Genomic DNA, 20,373 nt, shown 5'->3' on the forward strand with positions numbered 1-20,373 from the left:
GCCCCTAACCATCACTGCCTGCCTGATCACCCCTAACCATCTCTGCCTGCCTGATCGCCCCTAATCCCTCTGCCTGCCTGATCGCCCCTAACCATCACTGCCTGCCTGATCACCCCTAACCATCTCTGCCTGCCTGATCGCCCCTAATCCCTCTGCCTGCCTGATCGCCCCTAATCCCTCTGCCTGCCTGATCGCCCCTAACCATCTCTGCCTGCCTGATCGCCCCTAATCCCTCTGCCTGCCTGATCACCCCTAACCATCTCTGCCTGCCTGATCGCCCCTAACCACCTCTGCCTGCCTGATCGCCCCTAATCCCTCTGCCTGCCTGATCGCCCCTAACCATCACTGCCTGCCTGATCGCCCCTAACCATCACTGCCTGCCTGATCGCCCCTAACCATCACTGCCTGCCTGATCGCCCCTAACCATCACTGCCTGCCTGATCGCCCCTAACCATCACTGCCTGCCTGATCACCCCTAACCATCTCTGCCTGCCTGATCGCCCCTAATCCCTCTGCCTGCCTGATCGCCCCTAACCATCTCTGCCTGCCTGATCACCCCTAACCATCACTGCCTGCCTGATCGCCCCTAACCATCACTGCCTGCCTGATCACCCCTAACCATCACTGCCTGCCTGATCGCCCCTAACCATCACTGCCTGCCTGATCGCCCCTAACCATCACTGCCTGCCTGATCACCCCTAACCATCACTGCCTGCCTGATCGCCCCTAACCATCACTGCCTGCCTGATCGCCCCTAACCATCACTGCCTGCCTGATCGCCCCTAACCATCACTGCCTGCCTGATCGCCCCTAACCATCACTGCCTGCCTGATCGCCCCTAACCATCACTGCCTGCCTGATCGCCCCTAACCATCACTGCCTGCCTGATCGCCCCTAACCATCACTGCCTGCCTGATCACCCCTAACCATCTCTGCCAGCCTGATCGCCCCGTATCCCTCTGCCTGCCTGATCGCCCCTAACCATCTCTGCCTGCCTGATCACCCCTAACCATCTCTGCCTGCCTGATCGCCCCTAATCCCTCTGCCAGCCTGATCGCCCCTAACCATCACTGCCTGCCTGATCACCCCTAACCATCTCTGCCTGCCTGATCGCCCCTAATCCCTCTGCCTGCCTGATCGCCCCTAATCCCTCTGCCTGCCTGATCGCCCCTAACCATCACTGCCTGCCTGATCACCCCTAACCATCTCTGCCTGCCTGATCGCCCCTAATCCCTCTGCCAGCCTGATCGCCCCTAACCATCACTGCCTGCCTGATCGCCCCTAACCATCACTGCCTGCCTGATCACCCCTAACCACCTCTGCCTGCCTGATCGCCCCTAATCCCTCTGCCTGCCTGATCGCCCCTAATCCCTCTGCCTGCCTGATCGCCCCTAACCATCACTGCCTGCCTGATCACCCCTAACCACCTCTGCCTGCCTGATCGCCCCTAATCCCTCTGCCAGCCTGATCGCCCCTAACCATCACTGCCAGCCTGATCGCCCCTAACCATCACTGCCTGCCTGATCGCCCCTAACCATCACTGCCTGCCTGATCGCCCTTAACCATCTCTGCCTGCCTGATCGCCCCTAACTGCTCCCCTGCTGACCTGATCACCTCAACTGCTCTCCCCTGCCAGCCTGATCGCCCACCAGATAGGGCCTAAACGGGCAGTCAGACATCCCTTAAGGGGTCCTGGATTGGAGAGGGTGCAGGCTGGGCTGAGGGACAATTTCCCCCCCACACCAGTGCACAAATTTGTTGCACCGGGCCTCTAGTAATATATAAATTGATTAATAAATAAACAACAACAACATGATACAACCACAACGAAGCGCCAGTAGTTGGTCTTCAGATACACTCTGGCCTCGCGTGCGATTGGCGCCAGCGAGAGCTTTATGTGTATCGCGCCTGCACGAGTCAACGTTTATTTTCAAATTGCCAGTGGGCATCATATGTACAGGCCGGTCGGACGGCCGGTCGGACGGCCGGTCAGACGGTCGGTCGGTCGGTCGGTCGGACGGTCACTTAGCATTTAATATAGAGATATAGATCCCACTGGATCTGTTCACATTTAAGGAACCAATCAGAGGGTGGGCTCAGCGGTTAGCGCGTCGGCCCGCCCACCGAAGGGTCACAGGTTTCATTCCTGGTCAAGGGCCCGTATCTGGGGTTTCAGGTTTGATCCCCGGCCCCGGTGGGAGCCCATGCGGAAAGGCGGCCAATCCACATGTCTCTCTCCCCCCCCCCGCCCTCTCTCTCTCCCTCCCTCCCTCTCTCTCTCATCAGGTCCGTGTCCCTGGCTGGGAATCGAACCCGCGGCCACCGGCGCTCTAACCACTGAGCCACACCGGCCAGGGCTTGGGGTTTACCTGTAAAAAAGGTAGAGGAAGACCAAGGCGCAGGCGAGGGTGCCCAGCATGACCATGGAGACAAACGCCGCGGTGGACAACCATTCTTCGGAGCCTGGGGAGAGAGAGAGGGGGGGGGCGGATCAGGTACCCCCCTGGGGTGAACTCCCAACACACGGCCCCCTCCACCCCTGGCGAGTTCACGGCCATGAAGAGATACCCAGACGAGCAGGGAGATACTCGCTAAATCAGCGGTTCTCAACCTGTGGGTCCTGACCCCTTAGGGGGTCGAACGCCCCTTTCCCAGGGGTCGCCTGAGACCGTCGGAAAACACATCTATAATCACATATTGTTTTTGTGATCGATCGCTGTGCTTTCATGATGGTCCATGTGTCACCATGAAAATCCATCCTGCAGATCAGATGTTTCCATGACGATTCGTCACAGCAGCCACATGACAGCGATGACGTAGCCACGAGAATAATGTTATGGTTGGGGGTCCCCACAGCATGGGGAACTGTATTCAGGGGTCACGGCCTTAGGAAGGCTGAGAACCACTGATATAGATAGATATATAGATATAGATATAGATATAGATATAGATATAGATATAGATATAGATGATACAGATATAGATATAGATATAGATGATATAGATATAGATATAGATATAGATGATATAGATATAGATATAGATATAGATATAGATATAGATATAGATATAGATATAGATGATACAGATATAGATATAGATATAGATGATATAGATATAGATGATATAGATATAGATGATACAGATATAGATATAGATATAGATATAGATGATATAGATATAGATATAGATATAGATATAGATATAGATGATACAGATATAGATATAGATATAGATGATATAGATATAGATATAGATATAGATATAGATATAGATATAGATATAGCTATAGATGATATAGATATAGATGATACAGATATAGATAGATATAGATGATATAGATATAGATATAGATATAGCTATAGATGATATAGATATAGATGATACAGATATTGATATAGATGATATAGATGATATAGATGATATAGATATAGTGATGACGCAGCAATGAAATAATTTTATGGTTGGGGGTCCCCACAGCATGGGGAGGTGCATTCAAGGGTCGCGGCCTTAGGAAGGTTGAGAACCACTGCTCTAAAGGGAAGATCCCAGTCCTGCCCTGGCCAGCATGGCTCAGTGGTTGGGCGTCGACCTATGAACCAGGAGGTCCCGGGTTCGATTCCCAGTCAAGGGCACATGCCAGGATTGCGGGCTCCGTCCCCAGTAGGGGGCGTGCAGGAGGCAGCCGGTCCATGATTCTCTCTCCTCATGGATGTTTCTATATTTCTCCCCTTCTCTCTTCCTCTCTGAAATCAATAAAAAATTTTTATAAAAATCCTATAGAATAAAAGCCTAAATATGCTAAGTGTCCGGTTGTCCGTTCAACCAATCAAAGCGTAATATGCTAATGATCTGCTAAGGCCGCTCAACTGCTCACTGTGACGTGCACTGACCACCAGGGGGCAGACAGTTGACCAGTCGCTATGATGTGCACTGACCACCAGGGGGCAGACGGTCGACCGGTCGACCAGTCGCTATGACGTGCACTGACCACCAGGGGGCAGACGGTCGACCGGTCAACCAGTCGCTATGACGTGCACTGACCACCAGGGGGCAGACAATCTGACCAGTAGGTGAGCTTGCTGTGGGGTCCGGCCGATTGGGACTGAGCGAGACGGGCCGGACACGCCCTGGAGCCCTACCATGGCCCTCCCCAGCCCTGATCGTGCACCAGTGGGTTAAGGATGTCCGACTGCCAGCTTAGGCCCGCTCCCCGTGGCCCTGTGTGTGTGTGTGTGAGTATCCAGGACCTGCAAATCCCACTGAGAAAACTGTGGCCCAAAAAACCGATAACACAACTTAAACACAGACTCAGAGACCGGCCGGAGTGGCTCAGTGGTTGAGCATCAACTCATGAACCAGGGGGTCACGAGTTCGAGTCCTGGTCAAGGGCACGTGCCCAGGTTATGGGCTCGATCCCCAGTCGGGGGCGTGCAGGAGGCGGCCGATCCATGATTCTCTCTCATCATGGATGTTTCTATATTTCTTTCCCTCTCCCTTCCTCTCTGAAATCAATAAAAAATATATTAAAAAAAATCAAAGGTTCTATTAAAAAAAATTAAAATGGTGGCAGTGACGTCCGAGCCCCTGAATTCTGGCCAAGTCTCAGGCAGGAAACCACGGGCAGGAAGTTGCTAATTCAATTCCTACAACAGCTTGAAACAGACCTCATTTAACAGTTCACCAGGGACCCAGGCTGATTGTCTGACGGGATCAGGCAGGATTATTTCCTGGTTGGGTACGGACTTTAAGAAGTCTGCTTGTCCGTTTCTTCCTTTGGGGCTGGGAGTGGTTGGGTTTGGGAGCCTTTTATGTTCTTAAAAATATATTTTTACGGATTTCAAAAAGGAAGGGAGAGGGAGAGAGAGAGAGAGAAATATTCATGATGAGAGAGAGAGAATCATGGACCGGCTGCCTCCTGCATGCCCCCCCATTGGGGATCGAGCCCGCAACCCGGGCATGTGCCCTTGACCGGGACTCGAACCCATGGCCCCCTGGTTCATAGGTGGATGCTCAACCACTGAGCCACACCGGCCGGGCTCATGAGCCTCGATAAAGTTTCAGGGAGGCAAAATGAACGGGTCCTCACTCCTGGAATGACTCAGATCGATTCGGGGTTGGGCACCCCCCTTCTCGGGGGGGGATACGTACCAAACTCCACAGGCTGGCTCCAGGGACCCCACTCCAGGACCCGGGAGTCGGCGGCCCTCATCCGCACGATGTGCTTGGCTCTGGGCAGTGGTTTTGGAAACGTGTATTGATTTCCCCGGCCACCAGATACCTCCACCTTTGGGGAGAAGAGAGAGATAGAGATGTCATTTCGGTTTAGCAAAAAAAAAAAAGGTGGGATGTGTTTTATTTTCATTATTATTATTATTATTATTATTATTATTATTATCCTATAGAATAAAAGCTTAACATGCTAAGTGTACGGTCGACCAGTCGACCATTCAACCAATCAAAGCGTAATATGCTAATGATATGCTAAGGCTGCTCAACCACTCGCTATGAAGTGCACTGACCACCAGGGGGCAGACAGCCGACGGGTCGACCAGTCGCTATGACGTGCACTGACCACCAGGGGCAGACAGTCGACTTGTCAACCAGTCGCTATGATGTGCACTGACCGCCAGGGGCAGACAGTCGACTTGTCAACCAGTCGCTATGACGTGCACTGACCACCAGGGGGCAGACACCTCGATCGGTAAGTTAGCTTGCTGCTGGGGTCTGGCCGATTGGGACTGAGCGATACGGACTGGACAGCCTCCTGCGTCCCTCCCTGGCCCCGATCGTGTACCTGTGGGGTCCCTCGGCCTGGCCTGTGCCCTCTCGCCATCCGGGACCCCTCGGGGGATGTCGGAGAGCCGGTTTCAGCCCCTTCCCACAGGCCAGGTCGAGGGGCCCCACTGGTGCACGAATTCATGCACCGGGCCTCTGGTAAACATAGATTTTTAAAAAGAACTCAGGGTTGTAATAACTCATCTCAACATGAGCCCAGAGGACACCCCACCCAGGCCCCCAGGAGCGACTATGGGAAGGGTCCCCTACATTTCCGACAAGATGGGGACTAGATGAAGCTCCAAGAAGGGGCGGTATTTTGGTCTCAGAATCTTCACTCACCAGTTGATGGTCACTGGGCTGCATACTGTTCTGGAGAAACAAACAAACAAAAAAAGCCACACACAAACAAAACAGAATAGGTTTACTTTTCTCCATTGAAACATTTTTTTTTTTCTCTAAAGTGTCGTCGGTTCTGCCCTTTGAGGGAGAAAGCTACGTATGGGTGGGCCAGTGACCTTGTGAGCTCTGCTACCCTGGAGGTGACACAGGCAGAGGGACGGAAGTGGGCCCCGCAAACCAATCCTTTATTCGTCTGGATCCCCAACAGGTGGACATGGATCCTCGTTAAATCTAGGTGGACATGGAGCCCAGATCTTCCCATTGTCTACACTGGGTTCATGTGGACGTATAAGTATTGGTCTTTCCTCATCTACACTGGGTCCAGGTGGACATATAACTATTGGTCTTTCCTCGTCTACCCTGGGGATCAGGTGGACGTATAACTATTGGTCTTTCCTCGTCTACATGGGTCCAGGTGGACGTATAACTATTGGTCTTTCCTCATCTACACTGGGTCCAGGTGGACGTATAACTATTGGTCTTTCCTCATCTACACTGGGTCCAAGGTGGATGTATAACTATTGGTCTTTCCTCGTCTACATGGGCCCAGGTGGACGTATAACTATTGGTCTTTCCTCGTCTACACTGGGCCCAGGTGGACGTATAACTATTGGTCTTCCCTCGTCTACACTGGGCCCAGGTGGACGTATAACTATTGGTCTTTCCTTGTCTACATGGGCCCAGGTGGACGTAAAACTATTGGTCTTTCCTCGTCTACATGGGTCCAGGTGGACGTATAACTATTGGTCTTTCCTCGTCTACATGGGCCCAGGTGGACGTATAACTATTGGTCTTTCCTCGTCTACATGGGTCCAGGTGGACGTATAACTATTGGTCTTTCCTCATCTACACTGGGTCCAGGTGGACGTATAACTATTGGTCTTTCCTCGTCTACATGGGTCCAGGTGGACGTATAACTATTGGTCTTTCCTCGTCTACACTGGGCCCAGGTGGACGTATAACTATTGGTCTTTCCTCGTCTACATGGGTCCAGGTGGACGTATAACTATTGGTCTTTCCTCATCTACACTGGGTCCAGGTGGACGTATAACTATTGGTCTTTCCTCATCTACACTGGGTCCAGGTGGACGTATAACTATTGGTCTTTCCTCATCTACACTGGGTCCAGGTGGACGTATAACTATTGGTCTTTCCTCGTCTACATGGGTCCAGGTGAACGTATAACTATTGTTCTTTCCTCGTCTACATGGGCCCAGGTGAACATATAACTATTGGTCTTTCCTCATCTACATGGGCCCAGGTGGACGTAAAACTATTGGTCTTTCCTCGTCTACATGGGTCCAGGTGGACGTATAACTATTGGTCTTTCCTCGTCTACATGGGTCCAGGTGGACGTATAACTATTGGTCTTTCCTCGTCTACACTGGGTCCAGGTGGCCGTATAACTATTGGTCTTTCCTCGTCTACACTGGGTCCAGGTGGCCGTATAACTATTGGTCTTTCCTCGTCTACACTGGGCCCAGGTGGCCGTATAACTATTGGTCTTTCCTCGTCTACACTGGGCCCAGGTGGACGTATAACTATTGGTCTTTCCTCGTCTACACTGGGCCCAGGTGGACGTATAACTATTGGTCTTTCCTCATCTACGCTCGGTCCAGGTGGACGTATAACTATTGGTCTTCCCTCGTCTACACTGGGTCCAGGTGGACGTATAACTATTGGTCTTTCCTCGTCTACACTGGGTCCAGGTGGACGTATAACTATTGGTCTTTCCTCGTCTACATGGGTCCAGGTGGACGTATAACTATTGGTCTTTCCTCGTCTACACTGGGTCCAGGTGGACGTATAACTATTGGTCTTTCCTCGTCTACACTGGGCCCAGGTGGACGTATAACTATTGGTCTTTCCTCGTCTACACTGGGTTCAGGTGGACGTATAACTATTGGTCTTTCCTCGTCTACATGGGTCCAGGTGGACGTATAACTATTGGTCTTTCCTCGTCTACACTGAGTCCAGGTGGACGTATAACTATTGGTCTTTCCTCGTTTACACTGGGTCCAGGTGGACGTATAACTATTGGTCTTTCCTCGTCTACACTGGGTCCAGGTGGACGTATAACTATTGGTCTTTCCTCGTCTGCACTGGGTCCAGGTGGACGTATAACTATTGGTCTTTCCTCGTCTACATTGGGCCCAGGTGGACGTATAACTATTGGTCTTTCCTCGTCTGCACTGGGTCCAGGTGGACGTATAACTATTGGTCTTTCCTCGTCTACACTGGGTCCAGGTGGACGTATAACTATTGGTCTTTCCTCGTCTACACTGGTTCCAGGTGGACGTATAACTATTGGTCTTCCCTCGTCTACACTGGGCCCAGGTGGACGTATAACTATTGGTCTTTCCTCGTCTACACTGGGTCCAGGTGGACGTATAACTATTGGTCTTTCCTCGTCTACACTGGGTCCAGGTGGACGTATAACTATTGGTCTTTCCTCGTCTGCACTGGGTCCAGGTGGACGTATAACTATTGGTCTTTCCTCGTCTACATTGGGCCCAGGTGGACGTATAACTATTGGTCTTTCCTCGTCTGCACTGGGTCCAGGTGGACGTATAACTATTGGTCTTTCCTCGTCTACACTGGGTCCAGGTGGACGTATAACTATTGGTCTTTCCTCGTCCACACTGGTTCCAGGTGGACGTATAACTATTGGTCTTCCCTCGTCTACACTGGGCCCAGGTGGACGTATAACTATTGGTCTTTCCTCGTCTACACTGGGTCCAGGTGGACGTATAACTATTGGTCTTTCCTCGTCTCCATGGGCCCAGGTGGACGTATAACTATTGGTCTTTCCTCATCTACACTGGGTCCAGGTGGACGTATAACTATTGGTCTTTCCTCGTCTACACTGGGTCCAGGTGGACGTATAACTATTGGTCTTCCCTCGTCTACACTGGGCCCAGGTGGACGTATAACTATTGGTCTTTCCTCGTCTACATTGGGCCCAGGTGGACGTATAACTATTGGTCTTTCCTCATCTACGCTCGGTCCAGGTGGACGTATAACTATTGGTCTTTCCTCGTCTACACTGGGCCCAGGTGGACGTATAACTATTGGTCTTTCCTCGTCTACACTGGGTCCAGGTGGACGTATAACTATTGGTCTTTCCTCATCTACGCTCGGTCCAGGTGGACGTATAACTATTGGTCTTTCCTCATCTACGCTCGGTCCAGGTGGACGTATAACTATTGGTCTTTCCTCATCTACGCTCGGTCCAGGTGGACGTATAACTATTGGTCTTTCCTCGTCTACACTGGGCCCAGGTGGACGTATAACTATTGGTCTTTCCTCGTCTACATTGGGCCCAGGTGGACGTATAACTATTGGTCTTCCCTCGTCTACACTGGGTTCATGTGGACGTATAACTATTGGTCTTTCCTCGTCTGCACTGGGCCCAGGTGGACGTATAACTATTGGTCTTTCCTCGTCTACATTGGGCCCAGGTGGACGTATAACTATTGGTCTTTCCTCGTCTACACTGGGCCCAGGTGGACGTATAACTATTGGTCTTTCCTCGTCTACATTGGGCCCAGGTGGACGTATAACTATTGGTCTTCCCTCGTCTACACTGGGTTCATGTGGACGTATAACTATTGGTCTTTCCTCGTCTGCACTGGGCCCAGGTGGACGTATAACTATTGGTCTTTCCTCGTCTACATTGGGCCCAGGTGGACGTATAACTATTGGTCTTCCCTCGTCTACACTGGGTTCATGTGGACGTATAACTATTGGTCTTTCCTCGTCTGCACTGGGCCCAGGTGGACGTATAACTATTGGTCTTTCCTCATCTACGCTCGGTCCAGGTGGACGTATAACTATTGGTCTTTCCTCGTCTACACTGGGCCCAGGTGGACGTATAACTATTGGTCTTTCCTCGTCTACATTGGGCCCAGGTGGACGTATAACTATTGGTCTTTCCTCATCTACGCTCGGTCCAGGTGGACGTATAACTATTGGTCTTTCCTCGTCTACACTGGGCCCAGGTGGACGTATAACTATTGGTCTTTCCTCGTCTACACTGGGTCCAGGTGGACGTATAACTATTGGTCTTTCCTCATCTACGCTCGGTCCAGGTGGACGTATAACTATTGGTCTTTCCTCATCTACGCTCGGTCCAGGTGGACGTATAACTATTGGTCTTTCCTCGTCTACACTGGGCCCAGGTGGACGTATAACTATTGGTCTTTCCTCGTCTACATTGGGCCCAGGTGGACGTATAACTATTGGTCTTCCCTCGTCTACACTGGGTTCATGTGGACGTATAACTATTGGTCTTTCCTCGTCTGCACTGGGCCCAGGTGGACGTATAACTATTGGTCTTTCCTCGTCTACATTGGGCCCAGGTGGACGTATAACTATTGGTCTTTCCTCGTCTACACTGGGCCCAGGTGGACGTATAACTATTGGTCTTTCCTCGTCTACACTGGGGGCAGGTGGACGTATAACTATTGGTCTTTCCTCGTCTACATGGGTCCAGGTGGACGTATAACTACTGTTCTTTCCTCGTCTACACTGGGCCTCGGTGGACATATTACTATTGGTCTTTCCTCGTCTACACTGGGCCCAGGTGGACGTATAACTATTGGTCTTCCCTCGTCTACACTGTGCCCAGGTGGACGTATAACTATTCATCTTTCCTCGTCTACACTGGGCCCAGGTGGATGTATAACTATTGGTCTTTCCTCATCTACATGGGTCCAGGTGGACGTATAACTATTGGTCTTTCCTCATCTACGCTCGGTCCAGGTGGACGTATAACTATTGGTCTTTCCTCGTCTACACTGGGCCCAGGTGGACGTATAACTATTGGTCTTTCCTCGTCTACACTGGGCCCAGGTGGACGTATAACTATTGGTCTTCCCTCGTCTACACTGTGCCCAGGTGGACGTATAACTATTCATCTTTCCTCGTCTACACTGGGTCCAGGTGGACGTATAACTATTGGTCTTCCCTCGTCTACACTGTGCCCAGGTGGACGTATAACTATTCATCTTTCCTCGTCTACACTGGGGGCAGGTGGACGTATAACTATTGGTCTTTCCTCGTCTACACTGGGTCCAGGTGGACATATAACTATTGGTCTTTCCTCGTCTACACTGGGCCCAGGTGGACGTATAACTATTGGTCTTTCCTCGTCTACACTGGGTCCAGGTGGACGTATAACTATTGGTCTTTCCTCGTCTACATGGGTCCAGGTGGACGTATAACTATTGGTCTTTCCTCGTCTACACTGGGCCCAGGTGGACGTATAACTATTGGTCTTTCCTCGTCTACACTGGGTCCAGGTGGACATATAACTATTGGTCTTTCCTCGTCTACACTGGGCCCAGGTGGACGTATAACTATTGGTCTTTCCTCGTCTACACTGGTTCCAGGTGGACGTATAACTATTGGTCTTTCCTCGTCTACACTGGGCCCAGGTGGACGTATAACTATTGGTCTTTCCTTGTCTACATGGGTCCATGTGGACATATAACTATTGGTCTTTCCTCGTCTACACTGGGCCCAGGTGGACGTATAACTATTGGTCTTTCCTCGTCTACACTGGGCCCAGGTGGACGTATAACTATTGGTCTTTCCTCGTCTGCACTGGGCCCAGGTGGACGTATAACTATTGGTCTTTCCTCGTCTACATGGGTCCAGGTGGACGTATAACTACTGTTCTTTCCTCGTCTACACTGGGCCTCGGTGGACATATTACTATTGGTCTTTCCTCGTCTACACTGGGCCCAGGTGGACGTATAACTATTGGTCTTCCCTCGTCTACACTGTGCCCAGGTGGACGTATAACTATTCATCTTTCCTCGTCTACACTGGGGGCAGGTGGACGTATAACTATTGGTCTTTCCTCGTCTACACTGGGTCCAGGTGGACATATAACTATTGGTCTTTCCTCGTCTACACTGGGTCCAGGTGGACATATAACTATTGGTCTTTCCTCGTCTACACTGGGCCCAGGTGGACGTATAACTATTGGTCTTTCCTCGTCTACACTGGGGCCAGGTGGACATATAACTATTGGTCTTTCCTCGTCTAAATGGGTCCATGTGGACGTATAACTATTGGTCTTTCCTCGTCTACACTGGGCCCAGGTGGACGTATAACTATTGGTCTTTCCTTGTCTACATGGGTCCATGTGGACATATAACTATTGGTCTTTCCTCGTCTACACTGGGCCCAGGTGGACGTATAACTATTGGTCTTTCCTCGTCTACACTGGGCCCAGGTGGACGTATAACTATTGGTCTTTCCTCGTCTACATGGGTCCAGGTGGACGTATAACTACTGTTCTTTCCTCGTCTACACTGGGCCTCGGTGGACATATTACTATTGGTCTTTCCTCGTCTACACTGGGCCCAGGTGGACGTATAACTATTGGTCTTCCCTCGTCTACACTGTGCCCAGGTGGACGTATAACTATTCATCTTTCCTCGTCTACACTGGGGGCAGGTGGACGTATAACTATTGGTCTTTCCTCGTCTACACTGGGTCCAGGTGGACATATAACTATTGGTCTTTCCTCGTCTACACTGGGTCCAGGTGGACATATAACTATTGGTCTTTCCTCGTCTACACTGGGCCCAGGTGGACGTATAACTATTGGTCTTTCCTCGTCTACACTGGGGCCAGGTGGACATATAACTATTGGTCTTTCCTCGTCTACATGGGTCCATGTGGACGTATAACTATTGGTCTTTCCTCGTCTACATGGGTCCAGGTGGACGTATAACTATTGGTCTTTCCTCGTCTACACTGGGTCCAGGTGGACGTATAACTATTGGTATTTCCTCGTCTACACTGGGCCTCGGTGGACATATTACTATTGGTCTTTCCTTGTCTACACTGGGCCCAGGTGGACGTGTCACTATTGGATTTTCCTCGTCTACACTGGTTCCAGGTGGACGTATAACTATTGGATTTTCCTCGTCTACACTGGGCTCAGGTGGACGTATAACTGTTGGTCTTTCCTTGTCTACACTGGGCCCAGGTGGACATATAACTATTGGTCTTTCCTCGTCTACACTGGGTCCAGGTGGACGTATAACTATTGGTCTTTCCTCGTCTACACTGGGTCCAGGTGGACGTATAACTATTGGTCTTTCCTCGTCTAACTATTGGTCATCATGTTCCTTTTACTGCGTCTGCCTCTCCACCATCACCCTGAGGACTTTCATGGACGCTTGGAGCTGTGTCTCTCTCATTGGAGCTGCTATTGGGGTGCCCCTCACCTGAGGACCACCTCTCCCCACCTCCGCCCCACCACCCTGCATCCCAGCAGTGTCCTCTCCCCTTCCTGGGTCCCAGACCCTCCTTCGGGGCCCTGGGGGAGCCCTCCAGCTCTCTGGGGTCCAGGGCCCTGCAGCACTCGGTCATACACGGTCCAGCGTGCAGTGGCCCTCACCCACCTGTCTGTGGATGTCCAGCTGGTACTCCATCTCCAAGTTGGACAGGAACACGCGGATCCTGGGGGTGTCCCACTGGACGAGGCACTGGGAGGCGTTGCAGTGGACGGTGATGTTGCCGGGGGGGTCGTAGATTTCTGGGAGGAGAGACCGGGGTGTGCCCCGTGAGCCGGGGTGTCTCCTGTGAGACCCTCAGAGGGGACAACCTGAAGGCGAGACCTGGGAAGTGAGACCCAGGAGGTCAGACCCAGAAGGTGAGAGCCTGGAGGACCATCCGGGGACATTTGGAGCCCCAGGCGCTGGGGGAGACGGGGGGGACCCTCCATGGCACCTCCAGAGGGAGTAGGGCCCTGGGAGACCCAGTCTCCAGGATCGACAGGAGGGAGCAGGGCCCTGGGACACCCGGTCTCCAGGATCGACAGGAGGGAGCAGGGCCCTGGGACACCCGGTCTCCAGGATCGACAGGAGGGAGCAGGGCCCTGGGGACACCCGGTCTCCAGGATCGACAGGAGGGAACGTGGCCCTGGGACAACCGGTGTCCAGGATTGACAGGAGGGAGCAGGGCCCTGGGACACCCGGTTTCCAGGATTGACAGGGAGGAGTAGGGCCCTGGGACACCCGGTCTCCAGGATCGACAGGAGGGAGCAGGGCCCTGGGACACCCGGTTTCCAGGATCGACAGGAGGGAGCAGGGCCCTGGGACACCCCGTCTCCAGGATCGACAGGAGGGATCGTGGCCCTGGCACCCCTGGATCTCAGACGCCTGGTCTCCAGGACGATAAGATACATTTTCATTGTTCTAAGCCACCCAGGAACCCTCTGCAGATTTCAAAGCAAATTGGACTTTGATATCCTATATAATAAAAGTGTAGTATGCACATTGTCCACTCAACTGGGAGGTCATCCGGGAGTTTGACCAGGGGCAGGGCCAGCCGGGAGAAGGGAGGGTGTCCCCAGCCAGCAGCCGGCAGCTGGTAGGAACCGTACCAGTGCACGAATTTCATGCACCGGGCCTCTAGTATATAGACAAGCCGTGGTTCAATCACACATCCTGTTTCTTAACTAGTGTCTTTTATTTTACAAATTCATTGGCTGCAAAAGTGTTTTGTGAATGGATATTTTATTTATTTTTTAAATAATTTTCACTAGCGGCCCGGTGCACAAATTTCTGCACAGAATGCGGGTGAGGCTGACCTGCCCCAGGTGGGGCCGACCGGGCTGGGCCGGCGAGGGGGAGGGGATGCGGGAGGATGGCTCGCCGCCCCACCCCCTGGTCGAACTCCCGTTTGAACTCCCTGTCAAGGGGAGAATTTACGGATTAGCCTTTTTATTATATAGGATTGATTTCAAAGAGAGGAAGGGGGAGGGAGAGAGACATAGAAACATCCACGATGAGAGAGAATCAGGGATCGGCCGCCTCCTGCCCGCCCCCGACTGGGGACCGAGCCCCCAACCCGGGCACGTGCCCTTGACCGGGAATCGAACCCGGGACCCATCCGTCCACAGGCCGACGCTCTATCCACTGAGCCCCACCAGCCAGGGCCTTACCTATTGTCTTTAATATCAACCTATCGTCAAAGAACTGGATGCTGGCGCTGGGGCTGGTGCCGTTGATGAGGATGTAAATCTCCGAACGGAATTCCGTGGCCCCTTGGAGGTGACACCCCACGTGGGTGGTCCTTGCGTCTCTCAGGTAATGGGGACACTCCCTCGCGCTCCCTGACCTGCAAGAGGCCGAGGTGTCGGGGCAACATGAGGACCTTGGCATTTATCACGGTTGTTTCTGTGAGCTCGACGCTTCCCGCGCGTCCAGCGTGTCAAACTCGCAGCCCGCGGGCCGCGTGCGGCCCTCAACGAATACGTTTGCGGCCCAGCCAATAGAACTGTAGATAAGACACGTTATCGTAAAGATTTCGTAACTTAATTTTTACAAGATCCTGTTATACATCATCTCTCTATATAAAAGCCTAATAGGCTAAGTGTCTGACTGTGCCACAAGTCGCAATGACGGGCACTGACCACCAGAGGGAAGACAGTCGACAGATTAATCAGTCGCTATGACAGGCACTGACCACCAGGGGGAAGTCGACAGATTAATCAGTCGCTATGATGGGCACTGACCACCAGGGGGCAGACAGTTGACAGATTAATCAGTCGCTATGACGTGCACTGACCACCAGGGGGCAATCAACAGATTAATGAGTTGCTATGACGGGCACTGACCACCAGGGGGCAGTCGACAGATTAATCAGTTGCTATGACGGGCACTGACCACCAGGGGGCAGACAGTCGACAGATTAATCAGTCGCTATGACGTCCACTGACCACCAGGGGGCGGACAGTCGACAGATTAATCAGTCGCTATGACGTGCACTGACCACCAGGGGGCACACAGTCGACCAGTCATTATGACGTCCACTGACCACCAGGGGGCGGATGCTTTGACCGGTAGGTTAGCTTGCTGCTGGAGTCCAGCAGACCGGCTGGACTCGCCCCGGAGCCTCGGCCTGCGGACCGACGGGTCCCGGGTTCGATTCCCGCCAAGGGCATGGACCTGGGTTGCGGGCACATCCCCAGTCGGGGGCGTGCAGGAGGCAGCCGATCGATGTGTCTCTCTCATCCATGTTTTTAAGTCTCCATCCCTCTCCCTTCCTCTCGGTAAAAAAATCAATAACATATATTCAAAACAAAAAAAAAACAACCCCGTTTCTGTGAAAATGGAAGCATGTCACTTACTGGAGGTCTCGGATGTGCAGAAAGTACTGGACGTTTTCCGGGGCGGCCGGACCCCTGGCCCACGTGCAGTTCATGAAATCCGCCTGGTAGATGAGGCAGGAGACGTTGTGGGCCGCTGTGCCCTGCCCACCTGGGCAGAGACAAGAAACGATATTTTTATTTTTGTTTGTTTTTTTTTTTAAAAAAAGGAAGAGGTGAGGTGTTTTAGCGAAGATACAGAGAAAAGGGAACCTTCGTGGACGGTTTATGGAAAGGCGGGTGCGTGCCGTCAGGACAGAGAACAAGCCTGTTCCGCAAAATCTGCAAAAGGGAACCGGCCCGTGGTTCTGCAGTTTCACGTCTGGGAACACGGATTCAAAGGAAGTGAAATCTGGGACTTTTTTTTTTTTTTTTTTAACATTTTCTTGTTAGAGATAAATTTCTTTTAATTTGGTTTGTTGTGGTTAATCCTCACCTGAGGACATTTTTTCCATTGATTAAAAATTTTGTATGTATTTTATATGTGTATAAATATATATTATATATAAATATATAAATATATAAATATCTATCTATCCATCGATATAGATGATATAGATATAGATATAGATATAGATATAGATATAGATATAGATATAGATATAGATATAGATATAGATATAGATATATGTATATGCACACAATATATATATACTGAGTGGCCAGATTATGATGACCACCAATCAATACTATGAAGTGAAGTAGTTATGCAAATAATAATAAAACCTTGAGAGTATTTGCTTAGGGAGTTTTCAATATTCAATATTTTTGGATGTTTCAATGAAGGACTGATGGGGTGGCCATCATAATCTGGCCACTCGGTATAGACATAGATATAGATATAGATATAGATATAGATATAGATATAGATATAGATATAGATATAGATATAGATATAGATATATAGAGATATAGATATAGATATAGGTATAGATATAGATATAGATATAGATATAGATATAGATATAGATATAGATATAGATATAGATATAGATATAGATATATTATTGAACTCAAAGAGGAAGGGAGAGGGAGAGATAGAAACATCAGTGATGAGAGAGAATCAGGGTCCGGCTGCCTCCTGCACGCCCCCTACTGGGGATGGAGCCCGCAACCCGGGCCTGTGCCCTTGACCGGAAATCGAACCCAGGACCCTTCAGTCCGAGGACTGATGCTCCATCCACTGAGCCACACCAGCCGGGGCTAAACATTTGCGTTTCATCCTCACCTCTGGGTGTGTGTGTTCACTGATTTCTAGAGGGAGTGGAAGGGGGAGAAGAGAGAGAGGGGGTGAGAGAGAGAGAGACCCGTTGAACGATTGCCGCCCGCACGTGCCCGGTCCAGGGCCGGGGATCGAACCCCGAAACCCAGGTACGTGCCCTGGACCGAGAACGGAACCCAAGACCTCCTGGTGCCTAGGTGGGCGCTAACCACTGAGCCACACCGGCCGGGCCCGGGGGAGTGGGGGGGGGCGGGGGCGTCTCGTTCGATGGCCACGCGATGGACACGCGGTGGCCACAGGCCCCGGGCCGCGCCTCCTACCCGGGTTGGCGAAGTGCAGCTCCGCGGTGACGGGTCGGGGGCCCAGGTTCGCGGTGACGGAGAAGGTCGCCCCCTGGTGGAGGGCGGCGGCGGGGAACGCGCAGTGGCAGCGGCGCCTCGGGGGCTGCAACGACCAGGTCCGGGGTGAGGACGGGGGGCCCGGCTCCCGGCGCCCGGCTCCCGGCTCCCGGCTCTCCCTTCCCGGCTCCCGCTCCCGGTGCCCGGCTCCCGGCTCTCCCTTCCCGGCTCCCGCTCCCCGTTCCCGGCTCCCGGCTCCCGGCTCCCCGTTCCCGGCTCCCGGCTCCCGGCTCTCCCTTCCCGGCTCCCGGCTCCTGGCTCCCGGCTCTCCCTTCCCGGCTCCCGCTCCCGGCGCCCGGCTCCCGGCTCCCGGCTCCCGCTCCCAGCTCCCGGCTCCCCATCCCCGGCTCCCGCTCCCGGCTCCCGGCTCCCGCTCCCGGCTCCCGGCTCCCGGCTCCCCGTTCCCTGCTCCCGGCTCCTGCTCCCGGCTCCCCGTTCCCTGCTCCCGGCTCCAGGCTCCTGGCTCCCCGTTCCCGGCTCCCGGCTCCTGGCTCCCGCCTCCCGGCTCCCGGCTCCCGCTCCCGGCTCCCGGCTCCCGGCTCCCGCTCCCGGCTCCCGGCTCCTGGCTCCCGGCTCCCGCTCCTGGTGCCCGGCTCCCGGCTCCCGGCTCCCGGCTCCCGCACCCGGTGCCCGGCTCCCGGCTCCCCATCCCCGGCTCCCGGCTCCCGGCTCCCGCTCCCAGCTCCCGGCTCCCCATCCCCATCCCCGGCTCCCGGCTCCCGGCTCCCGCTCCCGACTCCCGGCTCCCGGCTCCCCGTTCCCGGCTCCCGGCTCCCGCTCCCGGCTCCCGACTCCCGGCTCCCCGTTCCCTGCTCCCGGCTCCCGGCTCCCGCTCCCGGCTCCCGACTCCCGGCTCCCCGTTCCCTGCTCCCGGCTCCCGCTCCCGGCTCCCGGCTCCCCATTCCCGGCTCCCGGCTCCCGCTCCCGGCTCCCCGTTCCCGGCTCCCGGCTCCCGGCGCCCGGCTCCCGTTGTAAAATCTATTCCCCACCCGGTGTTCCTTCTGTGGGTGGGGGTCCCGTGACACCTTGGGGGGGGGGGAACGCAGATGGGTGGGCGGGCGAGGGGAGAAGGTCAGATCAAGGTCATGTCACCAGAAATCCCCTTAAAGATATTGTATATATAAAAGGATATAAAAATATATAAAATATATAAAATGTATGAAAATATATAAAAATACATAAAATATTTGAAAATATATAAAAATATATAAAATATATAAAATGTATGAAAATATATAAAAATATATAAAATATATGAAAATATATAAAAATATATAAAATATATAAAAATATATAAAATATTTGAAAATATATGAAAATATATAAAAATATATAAAAATATATAAAATATTTGAAAATATATAAAATATATAAAATATATAAAAATATATACATATAAATATATAAATATATAAAGTATATACATATAAATATAAAAGTATAAAAAATATATAAAATATATAAAATATATGAAAATATATAAAAATATGTAAAATACATAAAATATATACATATAAATAGAAAAGTATGTAAAATATATGAAAATATATAAAAATATATGAAAATATTTAAATATATATGAAAAAATATAAAAATATATAAAAATATATACATATAAATATAAAAGTATATCAAAATATATGAAAATATATAAAAATATATAAAATATATAAAATACATGAATGTATATAAATGTATATAACTACAAATAAATATATATGTATATTAGAGGCCCAGTGCACGAAATTCATGCAAGAGCAGGCCCCCCTTGCCCCGGCTGCCGGCACCGGCTTCCCTCTGGCACCCGGGACCCTGGTTTCTCTCACAGCCTGGCGTCGTCTGGAAGGTTGTTTGGAAGGACGTCCGGTGTAATTAGCATATTAGGCTATTTATATATATACTAGGGGCCCGGTGCACGAAATTCGTGCACTGGGTGTGTGTGGGGAGGGGAGTGTCCCTCAGCCCAGCCTGCCCCCTCTCACATCCTGGGAGCCCTCAGGCGTAGACCCCCACCACCCTCCAATCGCAGGATCGGCCCCTTGCCCAGCCTGACGCCTGGGCCAGAGGTGTCAGGCTTGGACAGGGGACCCCCATCTCCCCCCAATCACTGGCTCCGCCCCCCCGCCCAGTCCTGATGCCTCGGCCAGAGGAGTTGACCCTCATCACCCTCCGATCACCAATCACCGGATCGGCCCCTTGACCAGGCCTGAGGCCTCCGGCAGAGGTGTCAGGCCTGGGCAGGGGACCCCCAGCTCCCCGCGGTTGCAGGCTCCGCCCCTGCCCAGGCCTAACGCCTCTGGCCTAGGCGTCCGGCTCGGGCAGCGGGGACCCGCAGCGGCAGCGGCCCCGTGATCGTGGGCTTCGCTTTAGGCCCAGGCACGGGACCCCCAGCTCCCGGG

At 52.1% G+C, this 20,373-nt stretch overlaps 2 protein-coding genes across 4 annotated transcripts in view; one reads left to right on the forward strand and one right to left on the reverse strand.

Annotated features, from left to right (window-relative positions):
• SLC25A6 (solute carrier family 25 member 6) overlaps positions 1-20,373 on the forward strand; it is a 266,945-nt gene that overhangs the window by 61,255 nt on the left and 185,317 nt on the right. The window lies entirely within an intron of this gene.
• CSF2RA (colony stimulating factor 2 receptor subunit alpha) overlaps positions 1-20,373 on the reverse strand; it is a 34,047-nt gene that overhangs the window by 6,045 nt on the left and 7,629 nt on the right. For all 3 annotated transcript variants that reach the window (XM_059679293.1, XM_059679292.1, XM_059679291.1), the window contains exons 4-10: positions 17,897-18,020; positions 16,337-16,466; positions 15,149-15,324; positions 13,605-13,738; positions 6,121-6,150; positions 5,152-5,287; positions 2,370-2,463 (exon numbers count right to left, since the gene is read on the reverse strand). In XM_059679293.1, the coding sequence (XP_059535276.1) occupies positions 2,370-2,463; positions 5,152-5,287; positions 6,121-6,150; positions 13,605-13,738; positions 15,149-15,324; positions 16,337-16,466; positions 17,897-18,020 (824 nt within the window). The remainder of the gene's footprint in view (positions 1-2,369; positions 2,464-5,151; positions 5,288-6,120; positions 6,151-13,604; positions 13,739-15,148; positions 15,325-16,336; positions 16,467-17,896; positions 18,021-20,373) is intronic.

This window comes from Myotis daubentonii, chromosome X (assembly GCF_963259705.1).
Source record: "Myotis daubentonii chromosome X, mMyoDau2.1, whole genome shotgun sequence".
Classification (NCBI taxonomy): Eukaryota; Metazoa; Chordata; class Mammalia; order Chiroptera; family Vespertilionidae; genus Myotis; species Myotis daubentonii.